Source organism: Ailuropoda melanoleuca, chromosome 2 (genome assembly GCF_002007445.2).
Source record: "Ailuropoda melanoleuca isolate Jingjing chromosome 2, ASM200744v2, whole genome shotgun sequence".
NCBI classification, from domain to species: domain Eukaryota; kingdom Metazoa; phylum Chordata; class Mammalia; order Carnivora; family Ursidae; genus Ailuropoda; species Ailuropoda melanoleuca.
The window spans coordinates 26,517,121-26,536,081 of NC_048219.1; the positions used below are offsets into that span (position 1 = coordinate 26,517,121).

Sequence of the window (18,961 nt, forward strand, 5' to 3'; positions counted from 1 at the left end):
CCAAATCCTCCCCATCCTACTTCCCAGAAGGCAAAGGGAGCCCGAGTCAGCACCCTTTTCCTCCCCCCATGGAGGCAGGGGTCCCGCTCCTTCACAGCTTTCACCATGGTCCAGAATTAGCTCACACTCCCCGCACCTGCCTTCCACCTGTTTCCCCCAGCCCACTAGCCAGAGTGTCAGCAGGCCCTTCTCTTGTTCTCCAAGCAGCAGCGCAGGTGCTGTGCGCCAACCCCCTGCAGTGCCCGGCAAGGAGAAAGTGCTAGGCTGGGTGGACAAAGAAGATCCTGATCCAGGGAAGCCCACAGGCTGTAGGAATAAGGGAAGGAGAAGCCCAGGGAGTCAGGGGAGACTTCAGAAGAAAGGACATTCGAGTCTGGCCACCTGAGTTGGAAAGGAATGGAAGGATGAGGCAGGAAGAGCTTTCAAGGCAGAGGCCTGGGAGAACCAATAACTCTGGGGACCGCCAAGCACAGAAGGTTGAAATGGGGTGAGGTAGGGAGAGACTTAGGGGACAGGTGAAGATGAGGGGCAGTGGTCTGGTTGCAAAGGGCCTTGAACACTGCTGGAGGACCACAGACTTGGCCCTGTGGGCATCAGGGAGCTCTGGAGCCATGGAGGAGGGAGTGGCATTGTCATATTCATTCTTTTGTGCTGGAAACTTCAAGGGCTCTTGAGGGTGGGGAAGGCCATTTGCTCCTGCACGGAAGAGCCCCCCACTGCTCACAGCTGGCCCCTGCTACCGCCAGGCCTGCCACAGGTGGTCACGGCACACAGGCCCTGGCAGCCCAGACCATCCCTTCCACTGCTTTTGGCTGTCTCATCCCTGTGGGCCAGCCTCCAAAACCACATTCCCTCTGGGACACAGGATATCACTGTGGTCATCAGGCCAGAAAACCCAACTGCACACACAGTTCTAAGCCCACCCTGGCCCGAGGAGCAAAGCGCACGGACCTCGTGATACCGTTTTCTTTCCCCAACTTCTGGGTCCACAGCAGGTCATGCCATCAGGTTAAGTGAGCCCCCTCCCCGCCCCCCCCCCAACCTGAGAGCAACTTCTCCAAAGGCTCCAGGTCTGACCCATCTGTGTCCCAGCACCTAGGCCAGGGCCCAGCCCCTTTGGTGAAACTGGGAGGTTAAGTGCCCCTTCCCACCCCTCCCTGGGCCGGGAACAGGGTGGCCTGGGGTCAGCAGGGTTGAGAGGATGGACATTCAGATGCCACACCTTCCGTGAACTGGTCCATCGTGGGGCGGTGCACCAGGTTGCTAAAGGAATCTGTCACAGAGGACTTCTTCCGGTGCCTGAAGAGGAAAGAGGGACTTCAAGTCATTCAGTGAGGGTGAGCAAGGGGCCCGGGTAGCCTCAGATCCATCTGCCACCCTTCCCATGGGACTCCACACACACCGAACTGACAACTCCCTTGAGTCCAGGCTTCCTTACACCCTTGCTTCTGCTGTTACCCCTACTTGGAGCTCCTCCCCTCCTTCCTCAGCCCCAGCCGGTTCCTCGTCACCCTTCAGGACCCAGCTCCAGCATCACCTCCTCCAGGAAACCTTTCCTACTCCTTTGGCAAGACCCCCACAGCCCCTGGAGCTTCCCTGCAGCACGCTGGGAGGTCACCGTCCGCACTACTCCCAGACTGGCCAGTTCGGGTGTCGGGGGGCCACTGACGCTTCCCTGGGTGACCCGTGCCCAGCACAGCAGCTGGCCTAGGGCAAGCATGAGTGTGTGCCCAGTGAAAGACGATACTACCTGTGCACAAACACCGAGGGTTCATTCATTCATTCATTCATTCATTCAAGCAGTGTATGTGTACCGAACACAAATTACGCCCCAGGTCCTGTGACCAGTGACTTCATTCAGTTCCCACAACAACCCTATCTTTATACCTATTTTCCATATGAAGAAAGTTGAGTCCAGAGAGAGACTTGCCCAAGATCAAAGAGTTATTACATGACAGAGCCAGAATTCGTCTCCATGAAATTAGGCCTGGCCCCTGGAAGTTGCTTAGAGCCTGGCTCAGACAACAAAGCTGGTGAGCAGAGCTGACCGGGCTTGGGGACACATCTTCTTAGCCAAAAGGAGCATCATTAATAGTGGCATTTTAGAAATTGGGATAGGCCAAGTTAGCAGAAGGATGGCCCTCGACACCCCTCATCCCTGCCCGCCCCATGGCCCTGACCTCTGACACAGCGTCTGTGCCTCCTTCATCATGTTGCCAGCCAGCAGGATGTCCTGAGGGTCAAAAGTCATCATGGCCTGCATCTCCAGGATGGTGGCATACGTCAGCGAGTGGTACATGCTCTCCTTGGTTCTGCCAGAGAGAAGGGACATGAGAGCACCAACTCCCGGAACTGCAGAGGTAGCCGGGCTGCGCTGATCACCACCACCATGACCTCTCCGAGCCAGCGTGGCGGGGAAACGGATCCAGGGAGGGGAAGAGACTCTTCCAAGGTCTGACCGTTCCATTGCTGCACAAAAGGCCTCAGACCCCAGCTCCTCTCCTTCCTGCTGCGTGGCACCAAGTGACTTTCCAACTCTGAGCCTCAGTTTCTCATCCATTCTGCAGGGATGGCAGCAGCAAGGCTGTGGTGAAGACTCAAGAAGGGCTTTAGCAACAGGTTGGCCTGAGGCCATGCCCCTCGTGCCCAGGGCCTGCCTCTCGCCTTCTGCCCCACCTCCCAGAGCAGAGCCCAAATCCCTTCTCCCCTGAAGCTCCCCTTCCCCATCCTGTCCCTGGGGTTTGCCCCATCCTTGTTCCCTGGGCCTCACTGGCCGCATACCCTCCTGCCTCTCCCTATCCCATCATCTGACCACGCCCCTATCTGCTGAAGTCCTCCCGTGGCTTTCAAGTCCTATGGGATAACGCTTGTGCCCAAGGCTCCACACAACACAGGTCCTGCCCACCTCTCCAGCCCAGCCCTCTTGTCACTTCTGCCCCAAGATCTGGTCACATTAAAAACCATACCCCTTGCCACACTGAGACACAAGTGCTCTCAAGAAATTCCTACACTTTCCCTCCTCTTGGCATTTGCACATGCTGTTCGCTCAACCTGAAATGCCCTTTCCCCACCCCCACACCCCGATTCATCTGTCAAGGCCCTCAACTGCCTCCAAGGCCACTGGGCATCAGGTCTCCCTCCTCAGGGAGCATGTGTCTAAAACAAGGCATAGGTCATACTGAATTTGTATCAGCAGAGGCTTAGGTCTCTCCTCAGACTGAACTGTGGGCACCTCAAGGACAGAGCTTGTGTGGAACGCATCTCTGTCCTCAGCACTAGTGCGACAGGGCCTAGTGAGCCAGTCTCAGGAAAACTTTTGCTCCTGCCATCCTGCTTCTCCATGGCCCAGACCTCTCAACTGAAAAGTATATGGTGGGGGGTGGGGGAATGGCATTTAGTCTAACAAACGCAAAGAGAAGCAGGCAAGGAGGGACAAGAAAAATGTAGGTCCCCCTATGCACTTGGGGAAGTCGCAATGTCTGGGCCTTGATTTACACTTCTGCAAAATGGGGACAATAACACTGGCCTGTCCAGGTTCCTGTGGGACTGGCGGGGGTTACTCTTGCTTGCACACAGTAGGTGCTATGGCAATTTTCACTCCCTTCGCTACATCCCTTCATTAATTATTTATTAAACTCCTCAGTGCCGGGCTTATGCTGGGAACTTCAGGGGAAAGAGATGATTAAGGTTTATAGACTGTTCTATTGTAAAATCATGTGACTTTACCCATTTTCATGCCTTTCTCATTCATAAAACTCTGTAAAATCAAAAACGCTTTGTAAATTAAGTGCTTTTTAACTTCCTGGTGACCCCCCCGCCCCGTGATATTATCCTGGGGAGTCAGTCAGCAGTTTTTAAAGGAAACCGAAGGTTGATCCACCCCTCACCAGCCCCTGCAGCTGTCAGGATACCTCCCAGGTCTTCACCAGAAATGCTTAATCTGAGGGCAGTGGCTTGTGGAAAGGCCACAACCTGAAGTGGGAAAACTCAGGCTACAGAGTCCCTGAAACACAGGTTGAAATCTTGGCTTTGCCAGTGACCAGCTGTGTGATCCTGGTGAATCTTAAAGCTCTCTGAGCCTCAAGGTTCTCCTCTGTAACATGGATACAACAATCCTTCTCACCTAGGACGCTGGGTGGCTTAAAGAGCACACCCAGGCCAGGGCCACATCGTTGATACTCAATAAATGTGAGTCCTTCGGTGTCTGCCAGGGTCAAGGGTCACTGGATAGAAACTCTCTCCTTCAGGACATGTTTCCCTGGCAGTACTCAGACCTACTCCCTGCCCCCCAGATAATCCCCTCCCACTCCAGTCTTCTCCAGTTATCAAGCCCCTCCCCCTCTATCCTCTCCGCACACCTGTGAGGCTGGAGACTCAGCCCCACCCACCCAGTCTTGGTGCTGGGCCCAGGATGGACGGCCCTGCCTGGGCAGCTGGCAGGCAAAGTGGAATTTCTAGTTTGAGGCCCAGTGCCAGAACGAGCACCTGTGGCTGGGAATCCTGGCTCTCCCCAGCCCACCACTGGGAGCCCCTCGACTGTGTTCTGGACTGAGACTTGTGGTACAGGCATACATGGGAGATATTGCAGGTTTGGTTCCAGAACACTGCAATAAAGTCAATATTGCAATGAAGCAGGTCAAATGAATTTTTGGCTTCCCTATGCACACAGAAGTTTAATTAAGTCTGCAATAGCATTATGTCCAGAGTAACAGAATTATGTCTAAAAAAATACATACCTTAATTAAAAAATACTTTATTGCTACAAAATGCTAACTTTCATGTGACATTTCAGTGAGCTGTAATATTTTTGCTGGTGAAGGATCTTGCCTCGATGTCCATGGCTTCTGACTGATCAGGGTGGCAGTTGCAGGAGGATGGGTCAGCAGTGGCAATTTCTTAACACAAGACAACAATGAAGTTTGCTGCACTGATGGACAGTGCTCTCAAACGATTTCTCTGTAGCACGTGATGCTGTTTGACAGAACTTCCAAAATTGGAGTCAAACTCAAATTCTGGAGCTGCTTCATCAACTAAGTTCATGAAATATTGCAAACTCTCTGTTGTCCTTTCAACAATCTTCACAACATCTTCACCCGGAGTGGATTCCATCTCAAGAAACCATCTTTGGGGCGCCTGGGTGGCTCAGTCAGTTAAGCATCTGCCTTCAGCTCAGGTCAGAATCCTGGGGTCCTGGGATTGAGCCCATTGTTGGGCTCCCTGCTCAGGCGGGGGTCTGCTTCTCCCTCTCCCTCTGCCGCTCCTCCCTGCTCATGCTCTCTCTCTCACATGCTCTCCCTCTCATGTGCTCTCTCTCAAAAAAATTAATGAAATCTTTAAAAAGAGAAAAGGAACCACCTTCCTTGCTCATCCATTAGATACAACTCCTCACCCGCTCAAGTTTTATCCTGGGATGACGGCCACGCAGTCCCACCTGCAGAATCCGCTTCTAGTTCTCGTGCTCCTTCCACCCCATCTGCAGTCACTTCCTCCCCGAAGTCTTGAACCCCTCAAAGTCATCCATGAGGGTTGGAATCAATTTCTTCCAAACTCCTGCTCATGTTGATACTTAGACTTCTTCCCATGAATCACAGAGTTCTTACTGGTATCTAGCATGGTGAATACTTTTTAGAGTTCTTCAATTTACTTTGCCCGGATCCATCAGAAGAATCACTCTCTATGGCAGCTATAGCCCTTATGAAATAGATTTCTTAAGTGATATGAGTTGGAATTTGAAATGACTCCTTGAGCCATGTGGCACGGTATGGATGCCATGTTAGCAGGCATGAAAACAACATTCATCTCATTGTCCATCTCCATCAGAGCTTCTGGGTGACCAGGTGCATTGTCAGTGAGCAGTAGTATTTTGAAAGGAAATTTTTTTCTGAGCAGTTCTCAACAGTGGGCTTAAAATATTCAGTGAGCCATGTTGTAAACAGACATGCTTTGTTGTTCAACTTAACACAGGAAGAATAGATTTGGTGTAATTTTTTTTTTTTAGATTTTATTTATTTATTTGACAAAGAGAGGGAGAGCACAGCAGAGGGAGAGGCAGAGGAAGAGGGAGAAGCAGACTCCCCCCCGAGCTGGGAGCCTGATACAGGACTCGATCCCAGGACCTGGAGAGCATGACCTGAGCCGAAGGCAGACACTTAACCATCTGAGCCACCCAGGTGCCCCAATTTAGCATAATTCTTAAGAGCCCCAGGATTTTCAGAATGCTAAAGGAGCACTGACTTCAACTGGAAGTCAGCAGCTTGCATTAGTTCCTAACAAGAGTCAGCCTACCTTTGAGGCTCTGAAGCCAGGCACTGACTTCTCCTCTGTAGCTACGGAAGTCCTAGACGGCATCTTCTTCCAGCAGAAGGCTGTTCCGTCTACACTGGAAATCCGCTGTTGAGCGCAGCCACCCTCACGAATGATCTGAGTCAGAGCTTCCGGATCACCTGCTGCGGCGTCTACACCGGCGCTGGCTGCTTCACCTCGTGCTTCTGTGTTACGGAGACGGCTTCTTTCCCTAAACCTCACCAACCCACCTCTGCTGCATCCAACTTTCCTTCTGCGGCCTCCTCACCTGTCTCCGCCTCCACAGAACGGAGGAGAGCCAGGGCCTTGCTCTGGGCCAGGCTTTGGCTTAAGAGGATGTTGTGGCCGGTTTGATCTTCTATCCAGACACTCAAACTATTTCCACGTCAGCAGTGAGGCCGTTTTACTTTCTGATCATTCGTGTGTGCACTGGAGTAGCGCTCTTAATGTCCTTCCAGAACCTTTCCTTTGCTTTCACAACTTGGTGGTTTGGTGCAAGAGGCCTAGCTTTCAGTCTATCTTGGCTTTCTTTTTTTTTTTTTTAAGATTTTTTAATTTCTTTATTCGACAGAGATAGAGACAGCCAACAAGAGAGGGAACACACGTAGGGGGAGTGGGAGAGGAAGAAGCAGGCTCATAGAGGAAGAGCCTGATGTGGGGCTCAATCCCATAACGCTGGGATCACGCCCTGAGCTGAAGGCAGATGCTTAACCGCTGGGCCACCCAGGCGCCCCCTATCTTGGCTTTCGACATGCCTTCCTCACTGAGCTTAGTCATTTCTAGCTTTTGATTTAAAGGGAGAGATGTGCAACTCTTCCTCTTACTTGAACACTCAGGGGCCACAGTAGGATTATTAACTGCCCTAATTTCAATATTGTTGTCTTTCAGGGAATAGCGAGGCCCAAGGAGGAGAGAGAGGGGGGAATAGCTGGTGAGTGAACCAGTCAGAACACACACAACATTTATCAATGAAGTTCACTGTCTTACGTGGTGGTGGCCCAAAACAATTACAAAGTAACATCAAAATCACTGATCACAGAGACCCATAACAAATATAATCATAACGGGAAAGTCTGAAATGCTGCAAAGATTACCAAAATGTGACACAGAGACACCAACTGAGTAAACGCTATTGGAAAAATGGTGCCGACAGACTTGCTTGATGCAGGGTTGCCACAAACCTTCGATTTGTAACAAATGCGGAGAGTGAAGCTCAATGTGGTATGCCTGCACGGAGGGAGGGCAGCTCCCCAAACCTCGACACCCCAAGGTTAGTTTACAATCCACAAGTTCTTGTTTGCTTATAGACTTGACCCCTGAGAGTAAGAGTCCCCTCACCTCTGAGTAAAACCCAGCTCTGGGACATGATGCCCACTGGGGTCCTACCTTCTAGGCCCAGACCAGCTGTCAAGTTGGGGAGGGCACCGGAAGAGCCATCAGAAGAGCAGGGTGTTGGGACCTGGGACTCCAGTCATGCGGAGGTCAGCTAAGCCTACTGGCCTCCAGCCCTTCCCTCCTCTACCAACGGCTAAGCAAAATAAACTAGAAGCTACTCAAAGAAGTGACAAACACAGAAAACAAATGCCCAGGCTGGGGGATGAGGCGTAGGGCTTAATGAGCTCGTTATTCCCTGAAAGTATGGAGAACAATTAAATGAGACACTGCATGCACAATGAAGAACAGTGAATGAAACTGGACCCCAACATCTTTTGAAGCTTCGAGGGCTGTAAATGGGGAGGGGAGGCCATTTTTAAGCAAGAATTATTTCCCCTAGAACAGTGGTTCTTAATAAAGATGGGGAGATATTTTTCCTGTCCCGCCCCCGCAACTGTCCCCCAGCATCTGGCAATTTCTTAAAACATTTTTTGGTTGTCAAAATGGGGATGTGGGTGGGAGTATGCTAACAACATCTACTGTTTGGACAGAACACTCTTAAACTGAAAAAGAAAGGAAAGACTCTTTGAATGGAGCAGGGGCTAAGATAAGGGGCAGCTTCACTTCCTTAAGTATGACATTAAAAGCTGGCCTCATGGAAAGACTGGTCTCTCCCCGTAGTGCCTCCTTGGCTCACGGCAAGCATTTCCTCCCTGGGGCCAGAGTTCTGGGGCCTGAGTTGTGGGACTTCTGAGAGCGTGCCCTCTTGAGGTGAGGCAGCCCCTCAACACAAGGGGGCTATGGGGAGAGGGTGTGAAAGCTGTGGGGGGAGGTGGCAGGGAGGAGCCTGTGTAGGGACAGGTAATGACCAGAAGGGAAGTGGAGCTGGGGAGTCTTCCAAAACTACTGGGAGGGGAACCTACATGTTCAGGGATGCAGCAGGATGGAGGTTGGCCTACCTCACATAGCGGCTACCCTCTTGCGCAGATCTGCCTCTGCCCCACCTCAAGCCCAGACACCCTCAGAGCGGGGAGGTGGTGTGGGGACTGCTGCAGAGGGATCATTATAAGACTCATGACCATCACATGCTGAAATCCACACCATCCCCCAGAAGCTGGGCCACTGGCCCCGACGAGAAACTGAACAGGTCAGGCTTGGGAACTTGGGGAAAGCAGTTCCCCTGCCTCAGCATTTGCTTTCCTGGGGAACTTGAGGGAACCAGATGAGGCAGAGGACAACCACAACCTAGAGCTAAAAAGAAGGGTTTAGGCAAGTAGGCACCAGACATGATTAGCCTCCTGGCCCCTCACCCCTAGCCCAATCCCAGAATTCAGGCAGCCAGAGGTTCTCTGACCACGCTGAGGAACAGAGGATTCTTCTCTGGAGAAGCTGACATCGGGGGCCGAGTCATCCAAAAGCCAATCCCACCAATTACAAGGCCAAGCAGCCAGATGCTTCCCTTCTGGTCATTACCTGTCCCTAAGCAGGCTCCTCCCCGCCATCTTCCTTGCCCATCTCCCCCCACATCCAAAAACCAATCCCACCAATTACAAGGCCAAGAACTAGCTCTTAAATATGACCAGACAACCAGGGGCCATGAGGCACTTGAGAAAAGCCCGCACCAGGAGATTCCCCCATTACACAGAAAAAGAGAGCTTGGAGAAAGCCAAGATTACATAGGGGGAAAAAGTGTTTAAGAGAGAGAGCAATATTCTGTGATAACAACAACAAATATTTACTAGAGTGCTTACTATATGCCAGGCCCTATCCTAAGGACTCTCATATTTCAAATTTAGATATAAAGAACAGAGTACATCCATAAACCAAGGATAAGATGTTGTAGGGGAAAAAAAACATCCAGAGAACAATAACTACAAGGATATTAATTATATGATCACAGAAAAAAAGAAAATAGAAGGATCTCTTCTAACGCAATAGAAGGATTTAATGATAAGGTTGAGAAAATCTCCCCCAAATAAGAGGGGGGAAATAAAAGAAATGCAAAATTGGAGGGTAGACAGGAGGCTTAGAAGAGGACTGGTCCAGGAGGTCCAGTGTTTGACTTACAGAAAGCCTGAGAAAGGGAGACTGAACATGGAGCCGTCATGCTAGAGAAGGTCCCAGAACCGAAAGCCAGTCTCCAAATAAAAAATACCAAATAAAAAGACCTACGTTTCAGCACATCGTCGTGAAATTTCAGATTTGCAAGAAGAAGAGAGAAGATTCTAAACATTTCTGGGGAAGAAAAAATGATCACACGCAAAGCTAGAAGAAATAAGGGTTCCTGTGGCTACAGCAGATGCTAGAAAACAGGGATGCAATGCCTTCAAAATTCTGAGGGGGGAGGCGCGGATTATATTCATGCAACTCCTTCCTAGGAAAGTTTCTGGAGGACACGCTGTGGTAAAATGGGGGAGGATACCAGAGAAAAAGCCAGGTCAAGGAAACCAGAGAGAAGCAAAGGGAGCTCCAGGAGACAGCTGGGATGTGGCCGGTAGACACATCTGTCTTCCAGCGGACAGGTTTCCAGGGAAAAGCTTATAAAGAGTTCAGGATAAATGTATGGCAAATTAGGCAAATGAAAAGACAAGACAATTATTAACTCAGAAAGGAAATGTAATCTTACAATGTATGGCTTGTCTCTACAATGAGCATCAGTTATCTAATTATAATAATGTAACATTACTGATTTAGCCAGATATGTGATAAAATGATGAGAAGAGAATGAGGGAAGGGAGGTAGGGCAGGGGTATAAGAAAGCTAAATTCTTGTCTACCCATAGATGTTGAAAAGTAAAATGTTAAAAAAAAAAAAAAAGAATATTATGGTCTATTAATTCTATCTTAATTTGTCTTTAAAAAACTGAAAAAAGGGATGCTTGGGTGGCTCAGTGGGTTAAGTGTCTGCCTTTGGCTTAGGTCCTGATCCCAGGGTCCTGGGATCAAGTCCAGCGTCAGGCTCCTTGCTCAGAGGGGAGCCTGCTTCTCCCTCTGCCTGCCGCTACCCCTGCTTGTGCGCGCCCTCTCTCTAACAAATAAATAATAAAATCTTAAAAAAAAAAAAAAACTGAAAAAACTGACAAAGGAAGAGCAGCATAGGCATATTATTTAGAAAGAAGGCAGTAAATACTGGAAGAAATGGCTAAATGATTAACCAACATTATTACCCTGAAGGACTTGAGTAAAGGCAACTCAAATCTTTAGTGCTCTGAGGAAAAATGAGGAAAAGCAGCTGTGTTAGAGCTGACAGGGGACAAACCCCCAGTGGATTCAGCGGGAACAAGAAATCAAAGTGGAAGAGGCCACAAGAACCTAAAAGGAAGAAAGTCACAATGACCTTGGGGAGGGCCTGACTGCTCAGGGCTGTACAATGGGGAGCCTGAGCCCCTATTTTTATGGGACTCTCGGGGGGTCATGGTGACCCAGAAGGCTGAAGGCAGTCAGTTACACAGGGTTCCTCTTACATAAGACCTCTGGTTCTCCATGACCAGACACCCCCATCCCTATACTACACATGGGCTCTTGAGTGTGTTCATGCCTGGGCACGGATGTGTGCGTGCATGTACACGCACGCACACCCACACACACACACCCCGGGCCCCTACCCCCAACCTAGGCTTAAGCCTCACCTGGGCTTGAGGTAGCTGAGTGCTTCTGAGAACTGGTTGGTGAGGAAGAGGTCCAGGGCAATCATGCACTGGTCCAGGGCCTCATGGAGGCTGCTCACAGAAGTCCTGTTGGGAGAGACACAAAAGTGACCAGGAGACCTCAACCCCCCTTTGGGCTGGAACCGAGCCCCACGGGGCCCACGTGACCTCCCTGTGGGTCTTGGGTGCCTGTCACAAGCTCTTCCAAGCTGCACACTCTGTACTGGGACAAAGACAATTGGGACCCACCTCTAAGTGTTCCTAAAAGTGGGAGAAGAGCAGAATGGGGGTGTCATCTGAGATCTGGTGGAGGGGGTTGGGGAGGAACAGAGGATGGAAGGCAAGGAAGCCTCAGGAACAAATTTATCTTACCCCTCATAAGGGTAAAGGGAGTCTTTATGGCCGTTCTGACTCATTGGGCTTTTCTGCCCCCCAGGGGGGCACAGCCCACCCACTAAATCCCACTTCAGTCCTTTTCCTCCTCCTCCTTCTCCAGGACTTCTCCTGCCTTCCTCAGGCCTGCACTCTAGAACCCCAAAAACACTGTCACAATGGGCTATAGTGGGGCGCCTGGGTGGCACAGCGGTTAAGCATCTGCCTTCAGCTCAGGGCATGATCCCGGCGTTATGGGATCGAGCCCCACATCAGGCTCCTCCGCTATGAGCCTGCTTCTTCCTCTCCCACTCCCCCTGCTTGTGTTCCCTCTCTCGCTGGCTGGCTCTATCTCTGTCGAATAAATAAATAAAATCTTTTAAATAAATAAATAAATAAATAAATAAATAAATAAATAAATAAATAAATAAATAAAACAATGGGCTATAGTGTGCGGCAGACCTGTAAGCCCTGTCCGGGGCCCTTTATCCTCAAGGGTCACCCTCCCAACGGCACTTCAGTGGACCGGACTCTCTTCTAGTCTCTACACTCCTCTATAGCTTTTATCACCCTCACACACACACTTTTATTTTTATTTATTTATTTTATTTTTACTTATTTTGTGCTTATTGTCTGTCTTCCTCCACTAAAAGTAAGCTTCCCGAGGGCAGGAATCCTTGTTTTGTTCACTGCTGTATCCCAGCATCTAGTATCTGTTACAAAGTGGGCTTTTGATAAGTATCTGTTAAATGAATGAAAAAAAAAATGACTGAACAAGGAGTCTCAGATTAGAACAAATCCTTGACCTTCCTGGGTCTCAGCTTCCTCATCTGAAAAATGAGAGATTGAACTAGGAGATCCCAAAAGTCCTATCTTGAGGATGGTCTTGAGGATGTCTCTTCTCAAGGAGTCTCTTTTGAGAGAAGGTTCCACAAGGGGCCTTGATGACCTCACTGAAAGGAGATCCTTTCCCCCACAGGTTAGTTGAGAGAGAGTCCCTTTCCACCAGGTAAATGTCTGCACGTACCTTCAGACCCAGCTCTAATTTCTCCTCCTTGGTGCAGCAGATCGTCCCAGCAAATCAAAACGTGTCTTGCTCAAAAGTGAACTCTTCTTCCTTCTCCCAAAGCTGTTTTCCCCCAGTCTTTGCCATCTTCATAAATGACACCCTTCTACCCAATTTCTCAAGCCAGAAATCTGATAGTCAGCCCTGATACATACCTCTCCGGAGCCTCCGCCATCTACATCCTCCCTGAGCTCTGCCACTTCCGCCTCCTGAATCCAGCCCTGGTGCGCTCCACCCAGGTCTGACGGAAGACTGTCCCTTCCACTCTTGCCCCTCCTACCCCTTCTCTCTCTCTCTCTCTCTCTCTCTCTCTCTCTCTCTCGGACCGTTTTGCTCAGGATTTCAAGTCTCTTAAAGCTCTTCTTTGCCAGTCTCTTTGACTCTGTGAGATTCTGAGTAATTTCTTTAGATCTTCCATTTTACTAATTCTCTTGAGGCGTGTCTGATCTACTTTTCCTGAGTTTTTAATTTCAATGATTATCTTTCACGTTTCCAGAAATTCCACTTGCTTTCTTTTCAAATCTGCTTGGTCGTTTTGGCCGGTATTTTGTTCCCTGCTTACTGTTTCAAGTCCATCTTTGATTTCTTATATGTTCTTAAAATATTTATATTCTAGATCTCATAATTCCAGCATCTTAGACTCTCAGGGAAACAAATTCTGTTGTTTCTTGATTTGAGTGTCTACTGCTCCCAATGACTGTTTCCTTGTGTGTTTTGTAATTTTACCATGAGCTCCTATTCATCTGATCCCAAAGGGATCTTAGGAGAAAGATCTATTCCTCCAGAGAGGATTTTCACTTACTTCGGCCAGATTCCTTGGGGTGCAACCATCCGATGATACTTGTTACTTTTTTGGGTTAGTATTTCCAGGACCACAAAGGGAGTGTGTCTTCAAGCCCAAAATTTGTGTGAGAGCAGATTCATATTTATAATTTTCTCCACCAGACCTGTCATCTCCCTTTTTGTGGGAGAGTGGATATTTCTTTCTGGTCAACGACTCTATTTGCTGAGGGGGTAGCCCTTTGAAGGTCCCAGATTCATGTGGTGGTGGTAGGGAGGCTAGGTTTCAACTCCTCACACTGTCACTGGGTAGGCCCAGGTCCTTACTTATCATCCCTGGAGTGGTCATTAAAACTAAGGTCCTGGATTTCTGGAATTTGTCAACACCCTCACACTGCTGAGGCTTCACCTCAGCTTGATCTCAGCTTCCTTTTTATTCTTGGCTTGAGAGGACTTCTGTTACTGCTGTGGGAGCTCATGAATGTATTTTAAAGGATGTTTGGTGTAACCCATGCAGCCTTTAGGTAGTTTTTATAAGGGAGAATGTTCGAAGCATTATTCCCTCTAACCCATCCTTCTCACAATAGCCAAAGTTATCTGTTGGACCATGTCACTTCTGAATTTGAAATCCTTCACTGGCTTCCTATTACTCTTAGGACAAAGACGAAGTTTCTTTCTATGGCCGAAAAGGCACCGCCAAAAGCAGCCTCTGTCCCTCTCTTCATGAGACAGTGGCTTCCTTTGTGCCCAGGACTTAGCCTAGTGACTGGTGTTCAGTCTGCCCATTCTGTTGGATGAATTGGTGCAGACGCAGTGAGCACCTACAGCCCTGGGTGTTTAACTGGCCTTCTCTCCTTAAGCCCTCACGAAGCCTGTGAAGTAGGATTATTATCCCCACTATAGATGAGGCACAGAGGAGAGGTGACCAGGCCAAGATCACATGCCCAAGCACGGGTTCTAATCAAGTTTCTGCCTGAGCCAGTGCCTACCCACCAGCTCAGCCCCAGGAAGTCAAGTCCATTGTCCTGGCTTATGACCATCTCCAAACAACTCCAGAGCCAAGAGCCTACCTCCCATTTCTGCATACACCCTACCAACACCTCTGCCTCCCATCAGGAAAGACGTTCTGCCTCCTTGCTCTATGTGGAGAGAAAGACGGATGGATACATAGCACAGAGGTGCGTTACCTCCCTTGACAGCCCCAGAACCTCTTCTGCTTAACTGTAGTAAGGTGGGTCTGAGGTGACCTCTCCAGACTGGGAGCTGCTTTGGGGTGGCCCTGGGGCTGATTTCCTCCTTTCCTCCCACAAATACGCACTAATCTCTGGTTCTGGCCCAGACCTGGCCCTGCCCTTGAAGAGTTCACTGTCTACAAGAAGTGACAGATGCAGGCAGAAACAGTGACAGCCAGAACCATCAAGGCTGCAATCATGGGGATCACTGAAGGCTAAGGAGGCCCAGAGGTGGAGATGGGGGCACTTGAGGAAGATTTCTGGAAAAGATGGCACTGAACTGAGGACAAGATGCAGAAAGAAGTCCAAGAGGGAAAAAAGGCGAGCAAGGAGCTAGAGTCATGATACCATAGTGACAAAGAGGCACAAGCCGTAGGGGTGAGGTGCCAAGATAGGCTCTGGAAGGCCTGCTAAGTGGAGGGGTGAGGTGGGGATGTCCTGGCTGGCTAGGGAGCTCAGGAAGGTGGGAGACATTGGCCCCATTTGACTTCTGACAGCATTCATAACCACCCCTTCACCACCATGAGAATATCACTTCAAGTTTTAAACTGATGACTGCCTTACTTCACTCAATCCTCCCACCAGCCCAGGGGCAGGCCCGCTTATCTGCATTTGACAGATAAGGGGATAAAGGCAATAAAGATAGGAACCTAGGGAAAAGACAGAAATACTTTCCCAAAAAAAAGCAACCTTGCCAAACCTTTCTCCTCCGCTGTGACTCAGGTCACAGGTCCCCGCAGGCTGTCCTGCGTCTTCACCTTTCTGCTCCAAGCCACCTTGCCAGCCCAGGTTAATACATTACTGAGCTCCTGAGGGGTTGAAGGTGGCCTTTCCACTGTGGAAAGGAGAACCCGAGACCCTGGGGTGCCACTGAGCTGGAGATGGAGCATGGAGCAGGGCTGGTGACCAATGCCAGGAGCTGTAGCATCGTAGGGGAGAGAGGCTTGAGGCTGGAGTGAGAAGGGAGCTGTCAGGCGGCCTGGAGTCACCGCACCCTCACCTTCCCTGCCCTTTCCCGCTTCAGTCCACCTGGAAGCTGCTACCCTGACACCTGGTGCACACAGCTGGGTGGAGCAGGGGGACCTCTCTGTCCCCACTGGGGCAGTAGAGGCAATGCAAGGAAGTCACTCAGGGAGCAGACTGGAGCCAGAGCTGGCTTTTCCTCCCTGCTTCACCATTCAGGAGGAACTCTATCCGCGGTGTGGGGCGGGGAGGGGATCTGTCCATGGGGACTTATCCCAAAGTAACCTCTCTAAATTGCACATGTGGTTGTATCTCCTTCCAGAGCATCCCCCTTAGCTGTGAGTAAAGTGAGTATTATGTGGCATGGAGCGATGTGACATGGCCTCATGCAGTGGCACCTTCAAGGGTTTTTAAAGCAGAAAACCCTGGTCTCAAACTGCAGCTCAGCAATTGCTCATTAGAGAAACTTGGGAAGGTTCTTTAACCTCTAGGAGCCTCAGTGTCCTCATTAATAAAATGAGAATGGTCGCTCCCACCTCCTAGGGTTGTTGAGAATGACTGAGACAACGTAAAGTACAGTAAAAGTACTCGGGAAATGTTAGCCATTGTTACTTGTTCTTCTATGAGAATGTGTTTCCATCATGTCTGCAGCAACACCGCTTTTATAAGAAAACTAAATAACTTTAAAACATTGAGTGTACCTATCCTATGACCGAGCAATTCCACTCCTGTGGGGCAACCGAGAAGAAAACTCACATATGCGCAAAAGACGACCTTATGAGAATATTTACTGTTTGAATAGCAAGACCCTGGGAACCACCTCAAAGTCCATCAAGAAGGCTGATAAAGAAATGGGGGACTCTACGTTGGGTGGGATATCACACATCAGGGAAAGTGGGGACCAGAGCTGCAAGGATCAAGAAGACTACATCTCAGAAACCTGAAGCTCAGTGAGAAAAAGCAAGCCACGGAATGACTCATGCTGGATAACTCCATTTATATAAAAATTTTAAAGTCAGAACAAGCTACGTTTTCTTAGACTTACACTCAGCGAAGGAATAAAAACAGCGAATGACAAAACCAATGATACTGTAACAGTGTTGTAGGATGACAGATGGTAACTACAGTGTGGTGTGCACAGCATAATACGGAGAAGTTGAATCACTATGCTATACACCTGAAACTAATGTAACGTTGTGTGTCAGCTATACTCAAATTTTAAAAAGTTAAAATGCAAATGACAAAACCAAAATTCGGGACGGCAATTATCTCTGGAGAGGGAAGAGGGGAGAGTCCACAGAGGCTTCTCTGCTATAATTTTTTCTTAACAAGAAGAATATGAAATAGGGGCGCCTGGGTGGCACAGTCGTTAAGCATCTGCCTTCGGCTCAGGGCGTTATCCTGGTGTTATGGGACCGAGCCCCACATCAGGCTCCTCCGCTATGAGCCTGCTTCTTCCTCTCCCACTCTCCCTGCTTGTGTTCCCTCTCTCTCTGGCTGTCTCTATCTCTGTCAAATAAATAAATAAAATCTTAAAAAAAAAAAAAAAAGAATATGAAATAAGTGGGCACGATGTTAACATCTGAAAAAGCTAGGTGGCAAGGGCATGGAGTTCATTTTATTATTTGCTATATTTTTCCTGAAGGCTTAAAATATTTCATAATTTCTAAAGTGGTGGAAATTTAAAGTTTGGTTTGTTTACCACTGACCCTCATATACTGGGCTGGGCCCAAAGCAGGCCTTGGGAGGGTTTGCTGAGTGACTGAGTATCTTTGGTGAAGGTGGAGCTGGATTACCTCTGCTCTGCTCAGACCCCACCAGGATGGCACTGACCAGGGACGGGGGCAGATGGACCTGTGTGGCCTCAAAGAAAAGGGCGACCTGGAGGGCATGCAGTGGGGGCAGGTATGGTTCAGTATGAGGAAGATCCACCAGTGCTAGAAGACAGAGCTTGCTGCCCTAGAGGCCCATGGAGGGGCCAGAGGAGCCTGTGGTTGTAGAGTGGACTGGGGCAGGGATATGAGCGTGCAAGGAAGAGGGATGGATGTGGCTTCTAGCCTGGGCAGTCCAGGATTCTTGGATAGTGCCTGGTTCCATGCCTGCCTTCTCTCCTGGAAGCTTCTTTTCTGGGCACACTAGGGTGGTGCTTAGTCAGGGCTGGGCAGAAGGGACCTAACCAGACTCCGGATTTACAAACTTCAACTCAGAGCAGGAAGGGAGCAGCCAGGCCTGGCCTCCCTGTATTTTCCAAAGGAGGGACCAGAAGTCTGGGGAGGATAAAGGATGTGGCCCAAATCATACAACAAACATGGTCAGGGCAAAACTCATCAGGCAACCGTCCCCCAGGCCAGAGTGTCCCTCAGTGACCCAACTTCTAAGTCTTCACCCAGGATGCACACACAGGTGCTGTGGAGGCCTCCAGCTGAGGCTGGCACCAGCCCCCCTCGCCTCCCTGTTCACATGTTAGCCCTGAGGCCCTTGGCAAATATTGTCCCTGGTGGTGAGGCTCCAGGTAGGGCAGACACACCTCCCAGCTCACCTGAGCCAGATCTCCACCCAGCAACTTCCCAGCAAGGCCCTCAGGAGTCCCCCCTACTCACGTGCGCCCAGGAAAGGGCCAGCTGCTCCAGGTCTCCCAGCAGCTAGTAGCAGTGACTGCTACGGGGGCAGTGTAGGGACTCTACAGGGTTCCTCGGTGGGGCGGGGAAGAGCAGGAGAGCCATATTGGAAGCGACAACACCCACCTTTACTACCCCAGTTCCTGCTGCGCCCAGTGGGCACAGCTGATTCATATCTCAGCCTTTTAACTCCTTCAGATATCCCCGAAGATGAGGCAGTATGGCACCCAGGTGGGGGCTCTGGCATCAGAGAGAGCTGGGTTCAAATCCCAGGCCCACCGCTCACCTTCTGGGTAACAGAAGGCAAGTCCCTTAAGAGCTATGCCTCAGTTTCCTCAACTGTAACGGAGGTGAAATAACAGAGCCCACCACAGGTGTAAACGCCACGAGGGGCGGGAGGCGGCTCTGACGTGGCCGTTACTACAGCTCCGTGAGAAAGTTGGGACCCAGAGGGGAGTGACCGCCCCAGGAACCCCGGAGCCTCTACTCCCCTCGCGCGAGCGTCCGCAGCCCCCTCCCCGCTCCCCAGCGGCGGCGGAGGCTCCCGGAGGCCGGGCGGGGCGCCGGGCCCGGGGGGAGGGCTGGGAACCGCAGTGCGGGCCGCGGG

The 18,961-nt window shown here is 50.1% G+C and overlaps 1 protein-coding gene across 7 annotated transcripts in view; it reads right to left on the minus strand.

Moving 5' to 3' along the window:
* The window catches only part of TTC39A (tetratricopeptide repeat domain 39A), a 58,835-nt gene that overhangs the window by 28,670 nt on the left and 11,204 nt on the right, over positions 1-18,961 (minus strand). For 5 of the 7 annotated variants that reach the window (XR_004623031.1, XM_034652389.1, XM_034652421.1 and 2 more), the window contains exons 2-4: positions 11,306-11,410; positions 2,181-2,312; positions 1,223-1,299 (exon numbers count right to left, since the gene is read on the minus strand). Coding sequence is in view for 6 of the 7 variants with exons in the window: in XM_034652389.1 (XP_034508280.1) it covers positions 1,223-1,299; positions 2,181-2,312; positions 11,306-11,410 (314 nt within the window). In the remaining variant the exon portion in view is untranslated. Of the gene's footprint in view, positions 1-1,222; positions 1,300-2,180; positions 2,313-11,305; positions 11,411-18,336; positions 18,884-18,961 lie in introns of those variants that run through there. The other 2 variants (XM_034652399.1, XM_034652414.1) reach the window with 2 other exon arrangements.